The sequence below is a fragment of the Podarcis liolepis genome (genome assembly GCF_965112155.1).
Source record: "Podarcis liolepis genome assembly, chromosome: 5".
NCBI lineage: Eukaryota > Metazoa > Chordata > Lepidosauria > Squamata > Lacertidae > Podarcis > Podarcis liolepis.
Window position 1 is genome coordinate 83,279,606 of NC_139556.1, and position 24,328 is coordinate 83,303,933.

At 43.1% G+C, this 24,328-nt stretch overlaps 1 protein-coding gene across 11 annotated transcripts in view; it reads left to right on the top strand.

The window, feature by feature from the left end:
• LOC310707235 (schwannomin-interacting protein 1) overlaps positions 1–24,328 on the top strand; it is a 379,203-nt gene that overhangs the window by 277,678 nt on the left and 77,197 nt on the right. For 6 of the 11 annotated variants that reach the window (XM_083504196.1, XM_083504187.1, XM_083504195.1 and 3 more), the window contains one exon: positions 5,849–6,607. In XM_083504196.1, the coding sequence (XP_083360322.1) occupies positions 5,849–6,607 (759 nt within the window). Of the gene's footprint in view, positions 1–5,348; positions 5,590–5,848; positions 6,608–7,152; positions 7,282–24,328 lie in introns of those variants that run through there. The other 5 variants (XM_083504199.1, XM_083504202.1, XM_083504188.1 and 2 more) reach the window with 4 other exon arrangements.

The window sequence follows — 24,328 nt, forward strand, 5'->3', positions numbered from 1 at the left end:
AGGGTCTGAGTTTAGCGTTATGTGAAGAAGCCTCTGCTCATACATTCCCACCTTCCCTCTCTTCCTCTGGTGTGGCTGTGAGTGTATGAGAACCTTTTGCCGCCATTTTCAAACCACCATGCAGTCCTAAGCACATTTACGAGAGAACTGGTCATGGCCTGCCTTAAGGGGGATGCAGCAGCAACACTATCAGTGCAAAGATATATGTTGTAAAATTTAAAAAGTGTGTTCCCAAATGCTTGTTTGGGCTACTTCCTTCTGAGTAAACAAGCACTGATATATGCTGTTAGCCATTATGCTAAACCAACCTTTAAAGCAGCTCCGTTTAGGCAGCAGCCCTATAAATATTTTCCTGAAAGTAAGTTAAAGGAGCAGTCCTAATTATGGGAAGTTAAGTTAAGCCAGTGTAGAGTACACCAAATCCAAACTGTGTTCGTGAGTGGGGCTAAAGAAGTACAAAGCAGAAGCTGTCTCTGATGGACTTGTCAGAAAGTATCATCTGTATTTCCAGGATGTGGTGCACCATTCAGCTATAAATATTTATAGCCAATATTTTGATGGTAGGTATAATCAAGATGCAAGTCTGGCAACCATTTAAGATTTTTTTTTTAAAAAAAAAGTTTATTTTTGGGTTTTCTGATTTACAAACAACCACAAAGAGAGCCAATAAGACAATATCCATAATTCCCCTTGGACTTCTTCTCTTTTTTTTAAAATGATATTTATTGAAAATTTAAAATTACAGAGAAAAAAGAAGAAAGAAACAAGAGAAAAAGAAAAAGAAAGAAAAAAATAGACAAAAATAGCAATTAAACAATACAAATCAATAAAAACCAAAGTCAAAGAGAGAAAACAAAACACACAATACATCAAAAGCAAAAAGCAAAAATAAACAAAAAAATTAAAAACAAATCCAATATTCCCAAATCCTTAACTTTCATTAACTTATTTCATCGACCTCCTCACACCTCCCTTTTTTGTATTCTAGTTATTAATTATCTCAGCAAATCCTTTCCATCTTTCACAATATTCTGTCATTAAATTACCTTAATCTATTTTAACCTTATCTTACCATAAAAAACCCTAAAGCTTAAAACTTAAGTCTTATTTATACCTAATTCTTTTAACCATAACATATTCTTACATAATTCTTTTTAACATTTCTGCTAAAGCCAAATAATTTCATTCCAACATTTTTCTAATACTCATTAATTTTACTATGATTTTCTAAATAAATTTTTAAAACTTTGTTCCAATCTTCATCCATCGTCTCTTCTTCCTGGTCTTGGGTTTTGTCAGTCCTTTCTATCCCATCCATCTAGTCCATCAACCTGGTGACCTTCTATCCGAGGCTCTTAAGTCTTTTCCATGTCCCTTCCGCAGGTCTTCTTCACGTTTATACTTGTACTTTACTTTGTCTTCTGCTGATCTTATTCTTAATTTCCTTCTTTTCTCAAGGGGAGACTCCAACTTGACAATATCTTTGTCCCTTCTCGACAAGTCGGCCCATTCTCCACAGTCAACACTGAAATCCATGTGATATTTAAAGGCATGTTTCAAAGTCCCTCCAAAGTTAAGGGCCCCCACAACTCACAACTCCCCCCCCCCCGGACTTCTTGCCTCCCCTTTTGTGGGTCCTTATGTTAACTTTTTCTCCTGCATCTTCTCTGTTAATCCAATTCTATTAAATCTTCAATAAAACCATAGTCCAACTTTTAACTACAAGTATCCTTCCAATCCTACCAACAATTTTAATTGTTTACAGTGATGTTGTTTTTAATAAATTATATATTTTCCCCATTCCTTATTGAAATTTTGATCTTCCTGATTCCTAATTCTTCTGGTCAGTTTTGCCGTTTCTGCATAGTCCATCAGTTTAATCTGCCATTCTTCTCTGGTAGGGACTGTACCTTTTTCCCCTCTCTGAGCTAATAGTGTCCGGGCAGCAGTAGTCACATACAGAAATAGTCTCTTCTGGTCACTTGGAATTTTGACACCTACAATTCCTAAAAGAAAAGCTTCTGGTTTCTTAGAAAAGGTTATTTTAAACATTTTCCCCCAATTCATTATATATCATCTCCTAAAATTCTTTTACTCCCACCACATATGATAGAAGGTGCCCTCTTTCTCTTTACATTTCCAGCATGCATTTGATTTTGCTTTATATAGCTAACCATTTAAGATATAACTAGTTGGTTTGTTGCTTTTGAAAATGTTAATCTATATCTCTCCACTATTTAAGTTGGGCATGGGCTGAAGGTACAAGATAAGGCAACTTTGCAAAAGCCAGGCAAATCTAGTTCTGGCCAATGCTTAGAAAGGGGAATCACCTGGGAAATTTACCTATACACCCCCTTCATTTCCCTGATTGTAAAAAGGCAAGATACACATAAAATAAATTGAGTACACTTATTTTTGAAGCAAACAATGCAATCTAGTATGTTTACTAAAAAGTCAGTCCTACTGTATTCAATGTGGGATTACTCCTAAGTAAAGATCTGTAGAATTGCACCCTAGTAGATGTCCCCATCTGAGTACAAAATGCTGCTATTTAACAAGAAGAAGAAGAAGAAGAAGAAGAAGAAGAAGAAGAAGAAGAAGAAGAAGTTGTTTATTATTTATACCCTGCCCACAACTATGTCTGTGCATACTGAGGTTTTAAATTCCAAGCAAAACAGTATTACTATTTGGGAGCAACATTTTTATGTCAGTACAATGGTACCTCGGTTTACGAACTTAATCCTTTCTGGAAGTCCATTCTTAAACCAAAACTGTTCTTAAACTAAGGCGCACTTTCCCTAATGAGGCCTCCCGCTCCTGGTGCCCTTCTACCATTCGGATTCCATTCTTAGACCGAGGTAAAGTTTGCAAACCAAGACACTATTTCTGATTTTGCAGAGTTCTTAAACCAAATCGTTCGTAAACAGGACTGTTCTTAAACCGAGGTACCACTGTATACTGAAAAATATACTATTTTTTAAAAAAAAGTAAATTTTGATGCTAAGGTCGTGCATTGCATTGACCATCATGGTCTATAGAAGCTGTATCGCATTTCTGTTGCTTACCATGACCTCCTCTTACTGAGTTTGTGAAAATAGTCTAGTGACTACTAGCTAGTTTCTGATGGAGATCAAAGTGTTAGGTTTTATCTGTACGCTCCTGAATGTTACAAGTTTGTCTACCTGTTGGGACTTGTTTCTGAGTTATACAGCTGTTTTGTGAATCAACAAAGATGTCTTTGGTGCGACTCGTCTTGATTTATAAGAAGTCTGAATCTGTTGACCTTCTGGGCATGTTGCAAAGCTCATCCATTTCCTCAGGCTGTTTTGCAAGGAAAGAGGGATTGTGGAGAGGGGAAGAACTTTGGCTTCATTGTGAGAATATATGAATGTGACATTCCCCCCCCCCTTCCTGGGATTTTATTTATTTATTTATCCACTGTTATCGTTATTTTGGAAGAGGTTGAAATGCTTCCCCTGTATTGACTAGTTTGAAGTGCTTTATTATTATGAGTGCCAGGTTATATGGTGGCATTTTTCTTATGCTATGGATTTACTTTAAAAAAAAATAAAAACCTGGCAGGATGCCTAGAGTTCTGGATAGGTGTGTTAAAAATTGATTTGTATATTTAAAAACAACCTTCGCAGGCTACTTTTTTCCATTTATCTTTGCAATGAGGAGCTAACACCTGTGAAGCGTAGAGGGCTCTCTGTGGCTTGCTAAAATCTTGACCAAGGAAGCGCAAAAATAATTTGGCATTTTCACTAAAATGTACAAACCCTGGACTTTATTGTATTATAAAAAACTCTAATAAAAAAATATCAACATGAAAAAATAAAATGTAATGGGAGGAAGCCCTACTGAACTGGAGGCTTACTTCTATGTAGAAGACTGCGGTCCATTTGTTCAAGAGAAAGCCCCATTGAATTCAATGGAACTGCTTTTGAATAGATGTTCAAGCAGAAGGTTTAAGCAAACTTAGCTAAAGATCCACTACATCCTAAAGCTGCTCATTCCAGTAGATCTTGCTATAGGATTGCTCCATCATTTCTGAGTAAATGTGCCTTAGATTGTGTTGTAAATTATTTTAGAAACTCAGATGAACAGCCATTGTGCTGAGGTTGCAGCTCTCAGAGGAAGCTTAAAGGTCTTGCTAGGAGGGGACACTTTTACCCCTCATGTCCGTTCTGCCCAGAGGCTGAGGTTCAGCGCCAAGGGCTTTCTGGCGGTTCCCTCATTGCAAGAAGCAAAGCTACAGGGAACCCGGCAGAGGGCCTTCTCAGTAGTGGCACCCACCCTGTGGAATGCCCTCCCATCAGATGTCAAAGAGATAAACAACTACAGTGGTACCTCGGGTTGCATACGCTTCAGTTTACATACACTTCAGGTTACAGACTCCGCTAACCCAGAAATAGTACCTCGGGTTAAGAACTTTGCTTCAGGATGAGAACAGAAACTGTGCTCCGGCGGCGCGGCGGCAGCAGGAGGCCCCCATTAGCTGAAGTGGTGCTTCAGGTTAAGAACAGTTTCAGGTTAAGAACAGACCTCCGGAACGAATTAAGTACTTAACCCGAGGTACCACTGTACCTGACATTTAGGAGACATCTGAAGGCAGCCCTGTTCAGGGAAGTTTTTAATGTGTGACATTTTAATGTATTTTTAATTTTTGTTGGAAGCCGCCCAGAGTGGCTGGGGAAACCCAGCCAGATGGGCGGGGTACAAATAATAAATTATTATTATTATTATTATTATTATTATTATTATTATTATTATTATTATTATTATTATTATTATCATCATCATGTGGAAACAAGCACCCAGTTAATCTCAATCGACCATTCGCTCAAGAGTGGGAAATAGAACAGGGTCCGGCTTCTCAGCCTCTTTTACATGTTACAGCCCAATGGGTCATGTGTGTCCCATCCCCCCACGGCCACCCCACTCAAACCCCAATCCATGAAGATGCCGTGGAGGCTGATGGTGCCACGTGCCAATCGCATCTGGCAATTCTGCTCTGCTGCACCACTTTTCAAATTCAAACTCATGCTTCCCCTGCGAAGTGCAAATCTCCTCCTCCCCTCCAATAAAACCCTGCTGCTTTTACATGTGCGAAGGAGGAGACATAACTGCGCGGCACCCCCTTGAAAAGAATTCGGGGTAAGAGGTGCCTCAGTTCCTGCCGGGGCCACGTTTTTTGCTCTTTTTCGGCCCCCAGGATCTCTCCGGCTGTACCGTAGGGGGCGGTGTGGGGCCGGCATTGTCTCATTCACTTTTTTTTCCAGTTTTACGCCGGCTGCGTGGGGCTCCCAGACTCCCTCCTTACCGGCGTAGCTCGCGCTCTGTATTCGCAAGTGGGCGCGCGAGGGAGCCGGGAACTTTCCGGAGCCGTCGCCGGGCAAGGAGGGACTCCCGGCCGGTGCTGGAGAGGAAACTGTTGGCGGCGGCGGCGGCGCCTGAGCTCTCCAGGCGGAGCGCTGCCGGTGCTGCTGCGCGCCCCCTTCCTCCTCGTTAGGTGGGGCTCCAGAGGGACCGCCCCTGCTTGGGAGACCTCTCCCTGCCCTCTGCTCGCAAAGCGGATGCCCTGCCTAGGTGGGGTGGGAAACTTCGGGGAAGTGCCGGAGATCTCCCCTCCCCACCCACCCCCTTGGCTTCTCTCCCCCCTTCCCTTCCTTCGCCCGCTTTTCCCTTTAAGAGTCTGGCAGCATCTGGAGAGAGGGAAACCGGCTGTCTGGTTCTTTCTGTGCCTGGCGGGGATGTTCTTCCAACAGCAGCAGCAGCAGCCAAGGCAGGAAAGGAGAGCTAGGCTATAGGTCTTTTTTCTAACGCTCTCTCTTTCTCTGTCCTCTAGGATGGCATGGATCTAGGCAGCGACCCTTGCAGCAGCCGCTCCAGCTCGGAATCGAGTTCCAGCAAAGTGACCCCTTGCTCGGAATGCAAATCTTCCCCCTCGCCCACCAGCCTGGACTTGGCTGCTTTGGAGGACTCGGAGGAGGAGGAGGAAGACGAGGAAGAGGAGGAGGAGGAGGAAGAAGAGGGGGAGGAGGACTTCCAGGTGTACCAGAGGAAGGTGACTGATGCGTGGGCGGAGGACAGGGACGATGCCCGCCGCTGTGCCCGAACCGCCCCTGCCAGGAGGAGTTTAGCGCAAGAGCTGGAGGAGGCGAGGAGCGCCCGCCTCGCCCTCCCCACCATCACCGCCACCGCCACCCCTGCTATGCCACCCCCGGCTCCCCACGGCCACCCGGCTCCTCAGCATCCCCAGCGCCAGCACCGCCAGCCGCACCACCCGCTGGACCTCCGGCACAATGCCAACGTGGTGCCCTCTAGCCGCAGGACTGGGCACAAAGGGGGCGGAGGCGGCGGCTACGGCAAAGCCCCCCGCCTCCAGAAAGGGCAGCCCGGGGGCGGCATGGGCAGGCTGAGCAACGGGGGCTCGCTGGTAGCCTTCCACCCCTTGGAGAACTCCTTGGGAGGAGGAGGGGGCACGGCTTGGCAAGAGCAGGAGCCCCCGCTGCCCACCATGGACTGGGAAGCCCTGGAGAAGCACCTGGCGGGGCTGCAGTTCCAGGAGCAGGAAATCCGGAGTCAGAAGAGCAACTACACTTCCGTAAGTTGGCGCCCTCCCCCCCCCCCTCCTTATATCTTCCCGGCTCTGGAGAATGGCAAGGGAAGTGTTAATTTCAATGGGAATTATTAGTTAGGTCGAGCAGGCGGTGAGTCACTTCCCTCGCTGGGAGAGGGATGGATTTGGCTTTTTTTCTCTCTTTCCCATAGAAGGCAGTTTGCACACAGTTGCTGCAAAAGGGACAGCTGTGGCTCTCCTGGGTTTGGGATGCGAGTCCTGGCCCCTTCCTCCCAAATATGTCACCACTGGTGCTTGTAGAGAAGCTGCATGATGTGTGTGTTGCGCATGAGAGAGAGAGACCAGCTTTCTTACTCAGCTATTTTATTTTGGAAGAAGGGCTTGGAATTGCCTCTTGCCTCTTTGTTCCAGCAAGGGAAGGAGTTGCTTGAGTCTGACCTGACCTGGCCGAGAGAGGATTTAAGGAATAGGAAGGAGTTAGGCAGGTGACCCTCTGTGTGGCAAAGGGGGGGGGCTTGGCGCTACTTCCTGTTTCTTATCAGAAGGACACCTGGCTGCATTCAGAGACTGCCAGACAGTGTGGGTGGCATCCAGGGAGAAGGAGAGGAACGAAGGAAAAAAAGGGGGGGGTAGAACATAAGGAGGAGCCCTTGCCAAGCTGGTACATGTCCCAGTGTGGATTTGCCCCAGTGAGAAGGGTTTGTACTATTTAGATGCATTCTAAATGTTTCGTTTCCTATGCTGCCTTTCAAATAGCAGTAAGTTGCAGTTTTTTGTGGTATTGGCTGGTTGTTGTTTCCCCCCCTTTAAGTGCACCTTGGGCCTATTAAGGATGCTTTGCTGAGTCTAGCTAATGAATATGCTAACATCACAATATGCCTTGGGGTGTGACTTGAGAATCCATAGCCTTCTGGAAATTGGGTGCAATGCACTTTGACTTTAGGGCATGGGCATAAGTAACTTCAGGGTTATTGGGAGGGGACAGGGGGGTTGCAACGTAATTGTCTGCTTTCAGTAGGGGGGGGGCACTAAAGAGGGGGTTGCCTTCCTTTTCCCTTAATATAATGGAACTGCTGGGAAAGATCCCCCCTCACTCCTCTTAATAGCTGCTACTTGCTTGTCCTTTTTCTGGATACCCTGTGTATTTCTTTTATTAGATGGAGGGAAGGGAGAAAATAATATCTACTAGATTCCAGGGGAGAAAACATGTCCTTTTGAGCTCCTGTGTTGTATTTTAAAACCTTTTTTAAAAAAGCAGATCGAGTATAAAGTCAAATCATGCAGCTGTATATATTTGCATTTGCCACTGTAATGATAAATACTGCGAGGTTTCGATTCAGCAGTGCTGATGACACTGCATTTTAAGTACCTTGTAGTTTTGGAGATTGCATGCGCTTTGAGGGAGACTGTTTTGCCTGCAGAGAGAACTGCAGGACTCAAATGTCTTGCTTTGTTTGCTGCTGGGACAAGATTTTCCTATGTTGTTCTGCAAACAGACTACTTCCAACCAACCAAAAATATTATTCAGATTTGGAGGCTTGGGAAGTCTTTTGGACAGATGCCATGTGGCCTGATCTGGAGTGGTTGATTTGGTGTTTTATTCCCCCCCCCCCTTCAGCCAGTCTTTAAGATAAGCAGGTGCTTGATAATGAATTGGAAGGGAGGAATGTATAAATTCATATTGGCAGCTATCCTGACTTCGAATTTGAGTATCCTGAGTCAGAATTGGATGGATATTCAGGGTTCCATCAGCAAAAAGGCCCCACATTATCTGTCTAGAAGCATCAATTTCTTGTCATTTTTATGGAATCCCTGCATGTGAACACATTCACCAAAACATATCAGTTTGAGGCTTGTGTTGTAAGGGAGCCAGTGTTAAAGGGAGGTGCTAAACAAGTTGGTGGGGGGGACAAGTCTGGATAAATATTTGAAGGAGAAGCTCCATGAAATACCAGCAAGGTTTAACACCCCAATTATACTGTCTTCTCCTAACCTAACTTCCAAGTTTAACTATGCTTGGTGCTGGCTAATTCAGAAGTTCAGAAAGTGTTAGGGTGCAGGCAAGTATAGATTTCATGTCGGTGAATTCTTATTTGAAAGCACTCCTCACTCTGGCCCCCAAACTGGAGATATTGTGGAAATAATTAAGTACCTCCAGAGGCAGACTAGACCAGGGTGGACCAACACATGCGGCCTTTTTTGTGGCCCTCAGCTACAATTGACACCCCCACAGCCCTTATGCTGCCCATGAGTGTAGCCCATCCCAAAATTATTGGAAAGCATTGAAAGTACTCAATTAACTGAGGTTCTGCCCCCCCCCCAGCAGATGCCTACCCCCCTATGAAAGCTTGCTCCCTGCAATGGGGATATTTTTACCCATGATTTCCCCAAGAAAATTCAATAACTTAGGGCGATCTCCTAAAAGAAGCTCAACAACTTTGGCTGCCCCCCCCCCCCATGACGCTGCCTTCCCAAGCCAGGTAAGCAAGGCACTGGGCTTTGGGAAGGAGGAGTGAGGGCTCTGACAGGGTCCTAGATTCCTCTCCTTGCCGAAGCCTATTTAGCACTCTTCCAGCTTTGGGAAGATGGTGGAAGAGCTCTAGGACCCAGCCAGAGCCTTATGCCTCCTTTGCAAAGCCCAGCTCCTCATGAGGGCTGGGGGGGGGATGTCAGATTTTGGCCTCTTGCCCCCCCCCCCACAAGGCAGTGTGTGCGCCATGGGTTCTGTGTGGAAGTACTCTTGTGGCCCACTTGGTATGAGGACCCCTTGGCCTAGACTTGTAGAAGTCAGGAGTGGGCAATATTTTGAGAGCTACATTCCCTCAGGGTAGGACTGTATGCTGATTGTGACCAAACCAGCAGTGAGTGGAGCTACTCCTTTCCCCTCTCTCTTTCTGCCTCCTCAATTTGCCTCTCCCCTCCAGGAGATTGCCAGGGTAGGAGAAATCACCCTTGCCTTAGGTCTGAATGTGGTAGAATTGGGGTCAGTTCCTAGCCCCAAAGGAGAATATTCAAAGGTTCATTTGCACATGCAAAATTAAGGCATCGCTTGTTATCACCCAGTGAGAAGGTGTGAGATTCCCCTGTTGAAAAGCTTCAGTGGGGGGGGGGGGCGGAAGGAAAGTGCCATCTGAGGTAGATCATCTGTGATAGTCATTGAGACATGCAATTTCTTTCCTGATGTTGCAAGCACCAAGGATAAATATGCACATGTAAACTCACTTGTACAGCACTTCTGGAAGATGCTCGGCCTCTGAGATTGCAGAGGAAGGGATTCAGTAACTTTTGAGGCAGCCTTTAATTGCCTCAAGAACAGCCGCCTTGCGTACACACCTTATTGAGATTCAAGATAGCACCTGACACTGTGCTTTCCATCTTCTCTTTACATGAGATCAGATGTAAAGAGACAAGGCCTTTTCGTTGGTAGGGCCATAATGGCCTAGTTTGATGGGAGAAAGATGTGGTTCCTGGCAATCCCGAAATCACTGTATTAAGAGAATGTGATGGTATGCAACTGGTTTTAGAATGTTTTAATTTTATTGTTATTGTTGTGTTGGCTGCCTTGGACTCCTTTAGGAAGGAAGGGCAGGATGTAAATTGAAGTAATAACAGTACCCTTCCTGTGGAAATCTGCTGGGCTTCCTCTGTTCTCATAGATCTCCTTCCTGATAGCTCAGCTGGTTAGAGTGTGGTGCTCAAAACACCAAGGTTGCAGGTTTGATCCCCATTCCCCCATATGGAACAGCTGCATATTCCTGCATTGCAGGGGGTTGCGCTAGAATAGATCATCCACATGGGCACCACTGAATAGAATCTGCAATTCTATTATTCTTATTTCAGCTAGTTGATTATTTGCTTTTATTAATGTTCATGGATTGTTACGCAAAAGGTGAAATCCTGTGCATGTCTACTCAGAACTAAACCAAGCTGAATTTGGTTGGAGTTACTCCTTGCAAAGGCTGCAATCCTAACCCCATTTATTTAGGATTAAACCCCCTTTCCAAGAAGGATTATGTTCTTCAGAATAAGGCCAAAGGCCCATCTAGACCACCTTCCTGTTCTCACAGTGGCTGTCCAGATGTCTGTGGAAAACCCAGAAGCAGAATCTGAGTGCAACAGTCTTCTACTAAGTCTTCTACTTGGGATGCCCTGCAACTGATATTCATAGACACATTGCCTCTGTTGGCAGAGGCAGAATATAGCCATTGTGGCTAGTAGCAATTGACCCGCCATGAATTAGCTTAATCCTCCTTTAAACCAATCCATGTTAGTGGCTTTCACTACACCTTATGACAACGAATTCCACAGTTTAACTGTGCACTGTGTGAAGAGGTGCTTTGTTTTGTCTGCCCTGAATCTTCCTTGGGGGGGATTAACACATAGAATCACGGAATTGTAGAGTTGCAATGCAGGAATCTCAGCTAAAGAACCCATGACAGATGGCCATCCAACCTCTGCTTAAAAACCTCCAAGGAAGGAGAGTCCACCACCTCCTGAGGGAGACTTCTCCGTTGACTCACCGCTCCACATTTCACATCAAACGGATGAAACCTGCATGAAGCCCATGGGCATAGTGGGCATGGGGGGTTCGGATGGCACACAAGGAAGTCTCTGGGAACTGTGTTCTGGCTTAGTGCACAGTGAGGTGGGTGGGTGAGATGACACATGCCTTTGATGCTATCTGACTTACCACAGCCTGAAGCTCTGTTGCACATCTTGGGTTGACTGCTCCTGGAGAAAAGAGTTAGACTTGACCCTTGGTTTGGTTGAGCGTATTATTATTATTAGTAGTAGTAGTATTACTACTACTACTACTACTACTACTATTGGCATCCATCTGTCTTGGGAGACATTGGAGTGCACCTCCGGGGGTGAAGTCAAACCACTGTGTTAACAGCACCAAAGCTGTACCAGGAAATGATTGAATACAGCATATGGCAGGGCAATTCAGCAGGTTAACTGGCTTCTAACTATATGTGTCCTGAACATGAACTTGCAACACACAAAGGGACCTCAGCTGAAGATTGTAAAGGTCCCGTTTCAGGTTAGTTTGGCAGTGTCTAGAAGAAGGACCACACAAGGCAGGTGAGTGGCATAGTTCCTCCCCACACCATGAGCATAATGGTGTAGGAATGAACCAAGCCATTCAGTGGTGCCCATGTGGTTCTTCTCATAGATGCTTGCCAGAGCTGCGTAGGATTAAACAACGGGATATCAGCACCCATGGCATTTCACAAATATGTTAATTGGGCTGTGGGTTGCCAGCTGGCTGTTTTTGTTGTTGTTTTCACCAGCTGCCCTTGGGACATGTGGGTTGAGGCATTAAAGGCTTTTGTTTCTTGTAGCCCAGGAACGTAAAATGATGCAAAGCATTTCCCCCACTGTGATAACCAGGTGGCATTTTGGACTGCGTGGCTTCTTGATACTTCTGAGCTCTGTCACCCACTTAGGAAACACTGTAGTTTGCAGATATGGTCATCTGAAGGAATGTGTGGAACTGCAACTGCGCCGATGATTTGGTGGTATAGTGAATGGGTTAATGCACCCTGTAAATGCCTTCACCATTATCCAGGAGGTGTGAGCTGAGAAGTCCCTGGTTCAGATTTGTATCTGTTAGTACTATGGGCATCATAATACTGGCTGGAGTTATAGGACTGTTGTAAAGATTGCTGAGATAATGAATTTGAAGCAATTTTAAACAATCAAAAATGTGCTTACATAAATTCCAAGTTGCTGTCAGGTGCTGAATTCAAATAAAATACCATTCCTTCTAGTTGCATGCCACTTGTTTGAGATGTTGACATGTAAATTTGATGCACACCCCTCAAAATATGTAAATAATAGGAGTACTTAAACCTAGGATAGACAATGTGCCACCCTCCAGATATTGTTGTACTTCAACTCCCATCAGTCCTAGCCAGCATGGTGAATAGCTAGGGGTGATGGGTGTCATAGTCCAAATCATCTAGAAGCGATTCCATTGGTTACATCCAACTTAAATGGAAGAAGTACTGATTGGAGACTCAAAAAACAGCAAATCAAGCATTCCTCAGATATGCCTGTTATTTCCTCTTATATTATTCAAGTGAATTGGATACCCTTCTCTTCCCAGCTCCACTGCCTGTGCTGGAAGGAGATTACAGTTCTTCATATCCTTTTGGCAAGATTCCTTTTACCACTTTAATGTGTTTCTCCTGCAACAATTGTAGCATCCTGGCTCCAGTCTGGAGCACAAGCAATTCCTTTTTGTTCAGCTGCAACGTATAAATCACCTGGAGGAGGAATTTATGAATGGTAGATTTGTCAGAATGGAACAGACTTGTATTTCTTTTCTGCTTATACATGTTTCAGTGTGTGGTGTAAATAATTTGAGTTTCTTTAGCCTGCAGTCCTGTACACGCTTACCTGGAAGTAAATCCTGTTGAACTCAGTAGGGGTTACTTCTGAGTAGGCATGCACTGGCTTGCAATGTTGATTCAATAATCATGTTGGACTGTTGACACATTGGTTCTAACTGTGTCCAGAACCTTTAACAAGTGTTGTGATTAAATATGCTTAAACTAGTTCATTTGAATCCTTAAGCTGACCTATAAGCATGACCAGTCATATTTATTTGTTAAATTTGTATCTCACATTTCCACTAAATGGTGCTCAAGATAGCTTACAAACAATAGCGCAAATACAATAAAATAAAATATAATCAAATACAATAAAACCCTTGGGTTTTTTTTAAGCTGGAAAAAGCATTAATAAAAGTAACCAACTAAAATAAATTGCAGCACATTTGCAAATCAATTTAAAGTCTTTTGGCAAGGAGTTCCAGAACTTGGGAAGAGCCACTCTCCCATGTCACTCTTTACATTTTGGAAACAATCAATTGCAAGTTTATATCCAAAGAATAACTATAAATTAATGCACGCTGAGGATGTTAGCTGTGAGTGTGTACCAGCAGTTTAAAAACCTTGACATAAATGAAATGTCAAAATGCAGTTAATGGTCTTCTTCTCTTGGATTTCATTCCTATCTGGTATGCCGTTTTCATAGCAGTATGGCTAGCTCTGTTTTTATGCTGAGCAGGATATGCCATGTACACTTTTATGTGTATTTGGGGTAACGTGGATCCGTGTCACTCATGCAAAAAAATTGTTCCCCCCACCTGTGTGAACTGGTCAGGCAAAGGCTGTTGTGGGAACAGGGGAAGAGAGAACTAGAATGATAAACAATAATGAGCCTGGTCTGTTGATTTTTTAAAACTTAGAATGGGGTTGGTTTTGACTAGATCAGATGTGGGGAAATTTTGGCCCTCCAGATGTTGCTGAACTTCTGCTGGACCAGATCTCTCTCATATTCATTCATATTCTCTCATACACACACGCACACGTGCAAAGACACACATATACACCTACTAGGGGCTAGATTTCTGTTTGCATTGCTCATGAATCCTACCAAACCACCCACACTAACCCCTTAGACCAGGGGTGGGGAACTATTTGGCTCTAATGTTGGTGTCACCCAGCAGCAGGTGACAGCAGCTCTCAGAAGCCCATTACCATGCTATAATTCATAGTGCCGCCTGTGAGAGGCCACACAAACTACAAGCCTGATGACAGCCTTACACAAATGTATATAGGAAGATATATAAACATTCTCTCTCTTTCTCTTTCTCTTTCTCTTTCTCTTTCTCTTTCTCTTTCTCTCATACACACACACACACAAGTTGTACATAGCTGCAAAATTCCAGAAAGTATGAAGAGAAAATGCATACCCGTAAGGCAGAGGGACATGTACTGAATGTGTGCTAGATAGCAATGGTTGCCATAAGAGTATTTGCTGAATAAATGATAACTGACTTTCCTTTGTACGTTTACCAGGTCCAGTAGGGCTGACTCATAGGGGCATATACATCAGATTGGAGCCTCTCTGCTACTTCAAAATGACAATAGCATAAATAAACAGGACTGGCAGCTTACAATATACATGTCAAGTTAAAAAGGAAACTGTAAATATTTACAACAGGAAAACTGTAAATGGCATAGGAACAGATGTTGCAGTATAAGAACTATCAAGTTCTGCAATTAGACTAAAAGGTCTGATGCATTCTTGGTGCATATCGATTTGATGCATTGCACACTTCTCTGATAGGTTTTGCGCTGCAGCATGTATTTTATCCTGTCAAGAAAAGATGTAAGATCTTTGTGCACAGTCAAATTTATTTTTATTTATTGTATTGTATTTATATCCCACCTTTCCTTCAAGAAGCTCAAGGTGGCGTACAGAGTTCTCCTTCTCATTTTATATTTGCAACAACTCTGTGAGGTAGGTTAGGCTGAGAGGCAGAGACTGCCCCAAGGTCACCCAATGAGCTTCATGGCTGAGTGGAGATTTGAAACCTGGCCTCCCAGGTCCTAGTCTGATACCCTAAGCCAGGCATAGGCAAAGTCTGGCCCTCCAGATGTTTGGGACTACAATTCCCATCATCCCTGACCACTGGTCCTGTTAGCCAGGGATGATGGGAATTGTAGTCCCAAACATCTGGAGGGCCGGAGTTTGCCTATGCCTGCCCTAATCACTGCACCACATGACCCTCAACCTAACACATTTTATCTTTTGTATGATACTCATTTATATTTATACCTTGTCTTTTAGGATTACTCCTGACAGAAGTGGCTTACAGAAACTGGGATGTTAAAACATTGACTGATCAATAATAATAAAAATAAAATAACACTATCATATAATGAAATAATATAAAACATCTCAGTTTAAATTCATGCCAGCACTTCTAGATTAAAACTAATCATAACAAGCTCTCATAAATAAAAGCATCTTTAAAACATGATTCAATGTGACTAGAGAAGAGGCTTGCCAGATTTTTTTCCTGGATAGAGTTTTAAACAATGCATCTGTGAACCTCAGCCAAGCACTGGCCATATGAGGTTGCTATTCCATTCGCTCATTTCATGTCTGTCTCACCTTTTGTCCCAGAATGCATGCACAGTCCTCCCCCTGCCCCCCCCGTGTCATTTTATCTTCAGAACAACACTGTGAGGCGGGTTAGGCAGAGAGATTGTAACTAGCTCAAGGTTAGCTACTGAGCTGCGTGGCTGCGTGGGGATATGAACCTTGTTTCCTCAGTCTTAGGCCCTTATCTGCACCATGCATTCCATAATATTATTTGTATGCCTCCTTTCCATAGTTCAAACCAAGCTCAAGGCAGCTTACAACATGGAAAAAGTTACACAGTTACAAGCATAACAAAAGCAGCAAAGATAACTAAGACATCAAAAAGCACACTACCAAATTAAAACAATTTCCACATAAAAGAACTAAAAGAAAGATACAAATATGTATATACAGTGGACGCTCAGGTTGCGAACGTGATCCGTGCGGGATGCATGTTCGCAACCCATGCCTGCGCATGCGCAAAGTGCAAATTAGCGCTTCTGCGCATGCGCGACCGCCGAAACCCGGAAATAACCTGTTCCGGTACTTCCAAACACACACCACACCCCAGCCCGTCTATTCAGCAGCTTCAGCTTTTGTAGCTGGAGTCAGTCAGGCGCCAGGCCAGGCCAGGTGTGAAAAGGTCTGCAAGGCAGGGAGCAGGTCTTTCAGGACTCACAGCCAAGAAGCACCATCCCGTTTAAACCGCCACGGTGTCTCCCAAAGAATCCTGGGAAGTGTAGTTTGTGAAGCGTGCTGAGACCCCTGTTCCCCCCACAGTTCCAACACTTGGAGTGGCAATACAGTGGTGCCTCGCAAGACGAAAAGAATCCGTTCCGTGAGTCTCTTCGTCTTGCGGTTTTTTCGTCTTGCGAAGCAAGCCCATTAGCGGCTTAGCGCTATTAGCGGCTTAGCGGGCTTAGCGGATCAGCTGATAAGCGGTTTAGTGGCTTAGTGGATCAGCTGATAAGCAGCTTAGCGGATCAGCTGAAAAGCGGCTTAGCGGATCAGCTGAAAAACGGCTTAGCGGATCAGCTGAAAAGCGACTTAGCGGATCAGCTGATAAGCGGCTTAGCGGCTTAGGATCAGCTGATAAGTGGTTTAGCGGCTTAGAAAGGGGGGGGGAGGAAAAAAAAACCCGCAGCAACTCGCAAGACATTTTCGTCTTGCAAAGCAAGCCCATAGGAAATTCGTTTTGCGAAGCACCTCCAAAACGGAAAACCCTTCTAGCGAGTTTTCCGTCTTGCGAGGCATTCGTCTTGCGGGGCACCACTGTAATGGGTCACTTGGTGCCACTGTAGCACCAGGTCATTGACAGGGGGCACCCTTGCTGTCAGGCTGGTCTGTGGAGGGGGGCAGGCCCTTTAGCGTATGAGGGGGCCCACCATAAGTCATTCTGCCATTGGCACTTGAAATCTGAAGCCAGCTTTGAACCCAAGCTATTGAGGCACTGCCATTTCCCAAGTAAACTGGAAGAGGAAGTAACCTTTTTAGAAAATGCATGAAGAAAATGCATATCTTGGAGACAGACAGCATAGCATGGTTAATACTTGGTAGTAAACCTCTATTGATCCTACTGTCCAGCTATCAGATGTTTCATGGGATGAGGTTTAGTGGCTTTGCTGACTGAAAAATTTTGCATTTGCAGCAGGTCAGGTGTTACTTCTGGTGAATTTAATCATGGGACTGCTGCTGCCTTCTACTAAATCTTTGAAATAATAGGTTCTGTGCAGGAAGAAGTCTGCTGGCTCATCAGAAAGTCTACAGTAACCAAATCTGAGGGAACCGAATGTCTGCATGGCTATGTTATTGATCATTCATTTCAATGTTATGTTAATTTAACTTGAATATTCATGAGGCAAAGTGGGGGCTTCTGCATAACCTCTGGGCTGCTCTCATAAAAAAAAAAGCTTTCCCAGGTCAACAAGGTTTAGATCTGCTAATTTGCAGCAACCATCATATTTGCTATTGATCTTTGACGCTTTAAAGCCATCTACCCACTATTTGAATTGCAAAAGTTTCCCCTCACCTTTCCTCGTATTATAGGCCCAATCTGCACTGCACATTTAAAGCACTATCATACCACTTTAAAAAAAAATATATGGAAACTGTAGTTTGTTAAGGGTGCTAAAAGTCATTAGGAGACCCGTCTTTCCCTGCCAAAGCTGCAGTTCTCAGAACAGCCAATCTCTCTCCTCAGCAAATTCTGAGAATTGTAGTTTTGTGAAGGGAAGAGGGGTCTCCTAATGATTTTTAGCACCTGTAACAAACAACAGTTCCCAGGATTCTTTGGGGGGAGTCATGATACTGCTTTAAATGTATAGTGTGTAAGGACTAGTAACTTATTGAAGTGATCTAAGAGATTCTGCCCATGTCATTCTGCAAAAGTTTGTATGTGATAACCTTGTGGGTAGTGCCAGGGATGCAGCTCCTTCCCACCCAGATCTTGCACTCTCTACTAAATAAAAGCTTCGGCCCCTTTCTTTTTACAGAACAGGAGAGAAATATGGATGAAATACTCGTGGCTGCCCTGTCACTTCTATTTTGGTCCTTAGAAGTCACTTGACCCCAGATAGTGTCAAAACACAAACCTTCCAAACTGGTCCTAGGTGCCTAAACATAATGGATAGCTAATCACTTATTGAATATCAAGTTCATTTCTGTCAACCCCACCCCAACCTTATTCCTAATGATTCATGAAAATGAAGGTGAAGTGGGCGCAAGCTAACAAAATGAATTTCAATAGGGACAAATGTAAGGTTCTACACTTAGGCAGGAAGAACCAGATGCACAAATACAGGATGGGGGACACTTGGATTACTAGCAGTACATGTGAAAAGGATCTAGGGGTCTTGGTGGCCCACAAACTTAACATGAGTCAACAGTGTGATGCAGCAGCAAAAAAGGCTAGTGCTATTCTAGGCTGTGGCAACAGAAGTATAGTGTCCAGATCAAGGGAAGTAATCGTACTACTCTATTCTGCCGTAGTCCGACCACACTTGGAATACTGTGTCCAATTCTGGGTACCACAATTTAAGAAGGATGTTGACAAGTTGGAGTGTGTGCAGAGGAGGGCAACCAAGATGATCAGGTGTCTGGAAACTAAGCCTTATGAGGAGCGCTTGAAGGAGCCAGGTATGTTTAGCCTGGAAAAGAGGAGACTGAGAGGAGATATGATTGCCATCTTCAGATATCTTAAGGGCTGTCACATGGAGGATGGAGCATGCTTGTTTTCTCCTGATCTGGAGGATAGGACTTGAACCAATGGCTTCAAGTTGCAAGAAAGGAGATTCTGACTAAACATTCAGAAAAAACTTGAGCTGTTCAGCAGTGGAACAGACTCCTACAAGAGGTGGTGGACTCTCCTTCCTTGGAGGTTTTTAAACAGAGGTTGGGTGGCCATCTGTCACGGATGCTTTAGCTGAGATTCCTGCATTGCAGGGGGTTGGACTAGATGACCCTTGGGGTCCCTTCCAGCTCTAAGATTCTATTATTCTCTGATTCTAAGTAATAGCAAACTGCTGCCATTATTTCTTTTTTTTATCATCAACTCCACGTTTTTAGCTTGCATTAGAAATAATAGCAAAAATGTCATTGCATGATTTATTATACTTAGTAGCATGTGTAATAAGATCATCTTGAGTGAATAGGAAATAACCCTCTTATATTCTCATCATCAATAATATTTCTTACAAAATCAACACTAGCTCTAATAGGGTTACCTTCATTCTTTTCATCATTTCTCTGTGACTCATAATGATAATCAATAGATATATTTTCAGAAAATGATGCATGTATGAAAAACTCTGCAGGGACTTGTAAAAATGAAGAAGTTGGAATAATTATATGGTCTTTTACTCCATATAAGTTTGTGCACAAGTTGCGGTAGCCACAAACTAGGGCAGATTGTGGCCTTCCAGGTGATGTTGGATTCTGTGTGAACTAAGCACTTATTAGAAATGGACGTGCATGGGCCACATAATCATCCTTTGCAAATTGTGTATTGACTATGCAGTGTGGCAGCAAATCAGTTGACTGCACTTCATCATCGCTTGATAAGTGACAATTTCATATAGTACATAATGAAAGATTGTGTACTGAGGGACGGCTTGATAAAACTATTCGAGATGCATCTACAATAAATGTCATCTAAATATAGTTTGCAATAGGGAAAACGGTTGCACTTATTGTTGAAATAACTGAAAGAAAAGTAGCTGTGCATTGCATTAATACTGGGAGATATTTTGCAAGCAAAATGTGCTAATCTTCAGTCTGTTTTCTGAGAGCAGACTGTAAGTATTTTTTTTTTACATCAGGTAAGGGAAACCAGTGACCCCCCAATATGTTTCTGCTCTCCAGCCCCCGTCATCCTCAGCCATCATGGCCAATAGTGCAGGGGAGTAGAGAAGAGATACCTCTGGAAGCTGGAATGATATCAGACATGCTTGCATTGAAGGAATTCTCTCTTCTCCCCTCTCCACTATTCTGGGGGTTCCCCTGAACCCCTGAGCAAGTTGGGGGGAGGAGAGTAGATGAAAAACCGCATTGTGTTAGCAGAAGGCCTTCCACTGGCTTCCGTTAGTGGGACTCATCAGTTGAATCCTGGAAAAGGTTCATGCTCTTTGGTCACACAGGTTTTATTAGGTTTTCATTGCTGTTGTTGTCTTTAAATGGCCCATAAGAAAGATTCCAAAAATCCATATTAGGACAGTTCCCTTTTTAGGCTGAACAAAAAAATCACAAAATACTGTGCAACCTTCCAAGAACTCTTAATCATGAGCGACAAGAAACAGAATAATGTGAATGTAGAACAGGAGAGGAGAAGGAAAAAGGGGAAAGAGAAATTGTTGACTGATGTTTCAGTCACTAAGTCTGGCTGTGGTCTTGGTCTTCAGGTGAATGATGAGTAGTTGTGCCAGACATTCAAACGAGGCACTTTGGGATATCAGTTTGGTTTTTACTGTTTTTATATCGTATTGATATCATAATATATCACTTGGAATGTATTTTTGGATAAAATCATGGCTTAGTCATGTACAGAATAAATAATGCAATTAATATATTGGATTAAGGAAGGATTTTGCAGAAATTGGGGGGGTTGTGGGAGGGATTTGGAGTAAAGGGGTGGGGAAATAACATGTAATGTCTTGGGAGAAAATTCTGTAACTGTAAAATGATAATGAATTAGAATACTTTAAGCTATGATACATAGCAGACAGCTATTGGGTTGCTATTATTATTATTATTACTGTTGAATGAAAAGGGAGGGAATGGGTTATGAAAGGAAAGTAGTAACTTTCAGTCTTGCAACAGCAGAATAGCACAAACACCACCTGCCATAGTATAAAAACTGCGCAGTAAATCCTTTTTAACAATCATTTATAAGCTGGAAGTAGTTTAATGAAAATGTAGTTTCAGCGAAGCATGAAGCGTCTTCCATATGTAGCAATCATCATTGAAAATGCCAGGCCGGTCTTGTATTGGGAATAATTGCATGTCCGGAGTAAACAGGTTAACTGCTGCTGACAAAGCTTGTAAATAATAAATATGATTCACCATGCCCAAAGTCCTTAGGGTACCTAACACAACATGATAAAATAAATATTACAAGCAGGAAAGCAGCATGGCCCACATACAGCTGGAGAAAGGTTGTCCCCCCCCCTTCCCCCTTTCAAAACTGCTAAACCACAAATAAAAGGATAATGACAGATGTTACATTTTAAGATGCCTGATAGAGGCATTGTGGCCCTGACATGCATGCACATTTTTCTGTCTAGGGTTGAGCTCAGGGGTGGGGAGATGTTCTGCAGGCTTTTAGGGTGATTCATGTAGAACTAAGATAAAGTTAAATGTGAGTAATGCCTATACCCACATTGTTCAGCAGGGCTCCCTGACCACAAGAGATGCTCTCTCTTTTTGCCAAGTTCCAGGTTGCTACAAAAGGGAAGAGGGCACAAGAAGCTTTCCTTCTGCGAATTTCCTTCTGTTTGTATCATAACCCCCTAATTATTTTGTATTGAGGTGCATTCAATCATGTCAAAGGCTATCTGTTTTTAAGTAGTACAAGCCAATCACCGGTTTGTTACCTGAGGGAACATCAGGCCAGAGTTTTGAAGCAATCTGGAGTGCTTTTCTTTGCTTAAGAAATCTGTTGAAACAGGCTTTAGTCATCAAAATACAGAAAGAGGCAGTTGGTCATACGAACATATATCTTTCTTGTTCTGTGTCTTTGGGTAATGGCTCCATCAACCATATGTTAATGCTACTCATTAAATGAGCTCAAGAATCACATGTTCTTTGAATTCCTGCACTTCCAAGAACCTCTGCTTTAAAGACGTTCTTTCCCCACTCTTCCCTTGTAAAATATAAAATGTCATTTAGAGATGTAGTCGGAAAAGTTAGGGTTATCAGGGAGCTGTAGTGAAGCAGAACTTTCTGTTTCGCAGTTGTTTTTAAACTGTTCAATAAAGTATATTTTTAAAAAATAAAGTTTTAAAAATGAAGCAGAACTTTGTGCCAAATAATAACATTTTAAGAAACTCTGGGTCTGCATACAGACAACATTTTGTTCTAGAACCAATGGACACTGGATATGCTCAGGAACCCACCCACCTTCATTTTATTCTACAACAACCTTGTAGGGTAGTTTAGGCTGAGAGATAGTGCCTGGACCAGATTTTCACAGCCGAGTGAACTCTTTGCCAAAGCAGCATTATCCGGTATACCATACTAGATCTGACTTAATTTAACTGGTCACAACCACACATTAACAATCTGAGTGGAAATTATTATCTTCTTTAGTACTTCATTGATCAGCCTAGAGGCACATATTACATTGCATATGTGCATCTATACATCAATATATGTTTCAGTTCAATAAAATGTGGAACTTCCCTTGTGGCAAATTTAATGCTTTTTGTTAGCTTTGGTAGACCTGACGGAAAGCAGCTTTTTGCACTAGAATTCTGCAATATTTGTTAGCTAAAATTGGTAAAGATTCCAAAGACCATTACCTATGTCAGGAATACATAGTAGTAGTAGTAATAGTAATAGTAATAGTTATAGTAATAGTAATGTTCTTCATCCAAAAATCTCAGAGCAGTTCACAAGATTCTCTTTTACAGGTCTCATGTCTACCTTTCCCCCTTTGGAACTGTAGAAAGAGGAAAAATGAAATGGTTTATATGTCTTACCTTTAAGAAGGTATGTTGTGAATCTTCTTGTCTAGACGTTGCCCTTTTCCTCTTACCAGAGGCAAAAAATGAACAGCTTCTAAAAATAAAATCAGTGGCTTTTAAAACTGTTGTATCAAAACAAAAGAAGCAAATTATGTTGATGCATGGTATTTCAGCATTTGCTTAATTGTGGACCAGCATTTTTATTTAATGCATTTCTGCCACAGGCAGTTGACAAAAGTTAAAGTCTCAAAATAAAGCATGATGAACTTCAGTCTTTTAACCTTTAAACCAGTAGCCCAGTGATCCAAATGGAATAACTTGCATCAGTTGAGCCTGTGTGAACGGATTCTTCCACGAACTTGGTTTGACTTTTTGCTACATTCAAGGGGAGAAACCCCTTTCTTGTGGGGTAGATTTTATTCCTGAACTTCGAAGACCTTTGGATATGACAGTAAAATTGATTCTGTTCACATTAACTAGAGTTGAGCCAAATTATCACAAGGTTTGGTTTTAGACATGAAAACCTTACTTCTGTGAGCTCTATTTTTATTTTGCTAATGCCCAGTGCCTCCTTCTTGGGAAGGGAAAAAAAGTTATTATCCATGTTGAAAGGTTGATTTAAATCAGGGGTAGTCTGCATAAGGCCCTCCAGAAATCATTGGACTACAACTTTCATCATCCATGACCATTGGTCATGCTAGCCAGGGCTGATTGAAACTGGAGTTCAAGGGCTAGAGGCTGCCATGTTTGCTACCCCTCATTTAAGTGGTTGAAGCCAGTTTTCTGACTACAATTCCTGTAGCACCCAGAGCTCTAAGATCTCCATCAGTGTTGCTGTATCACATGTTCTCATGAGTGCTCTCCAAGACTGCACACTTACTATAATTCTGCAAAGTATCTTCCCCCCTCTTTTCTGCCTTTCTCTAAACTTGCCTGCCTTTGCAGACAATGTTGGATCTTTGCTCTGAACACAATTACTTAAAGATGTTATAATTTGCTCTCCTGATATAGTGCGATGGAAACTAGGTTGCTGCCGCCTCCAAGGTTTTGATCGCTGGTAGTGATTTCTATAATTAATGTCACACGACAATATCCATGATGCATATTTATGCAGCTCTGAGAATATTTTTAATCAGTCATGAAAATGTGGTATGTTAAGTGGTTGCTATTCACGGATCCTGAGAAAGACCTGGATCCTTAGGATGCAGCAGGTCGATGACTCAGCTGGCTGATTCATGACTCAGCAGGGCTCAGCCATCATCAGGTCCTCAACCACAGCCCAGCCAAAGATATGCCAGTGTAACTTGCCCATCCCAACTCAGCTGGGGCTCAGGCAACTGGACCACGGCTGGTATAAGTCTCCCCACAAGAGACAATCTGGAAGTGTGGCAGGGGTGGGAGCAGGATTTAGGCTGGATCCTGAGCCCATTCAGCTTGGTCACATGACCTGGAAACCTGACATAGAACTCTATTTTAAATAATAATAATAATTTATTATTTATACCCCGCCCATCTGGCTGAGTTTTCCCAGCCACTCTGGGCGGCCCCCAATCAAGTATTAAAAACAATACAGCGTTAAATGTTAAAAGCTTCCCCGAACAGGTCTGCCTTCAGATGTCTTTTA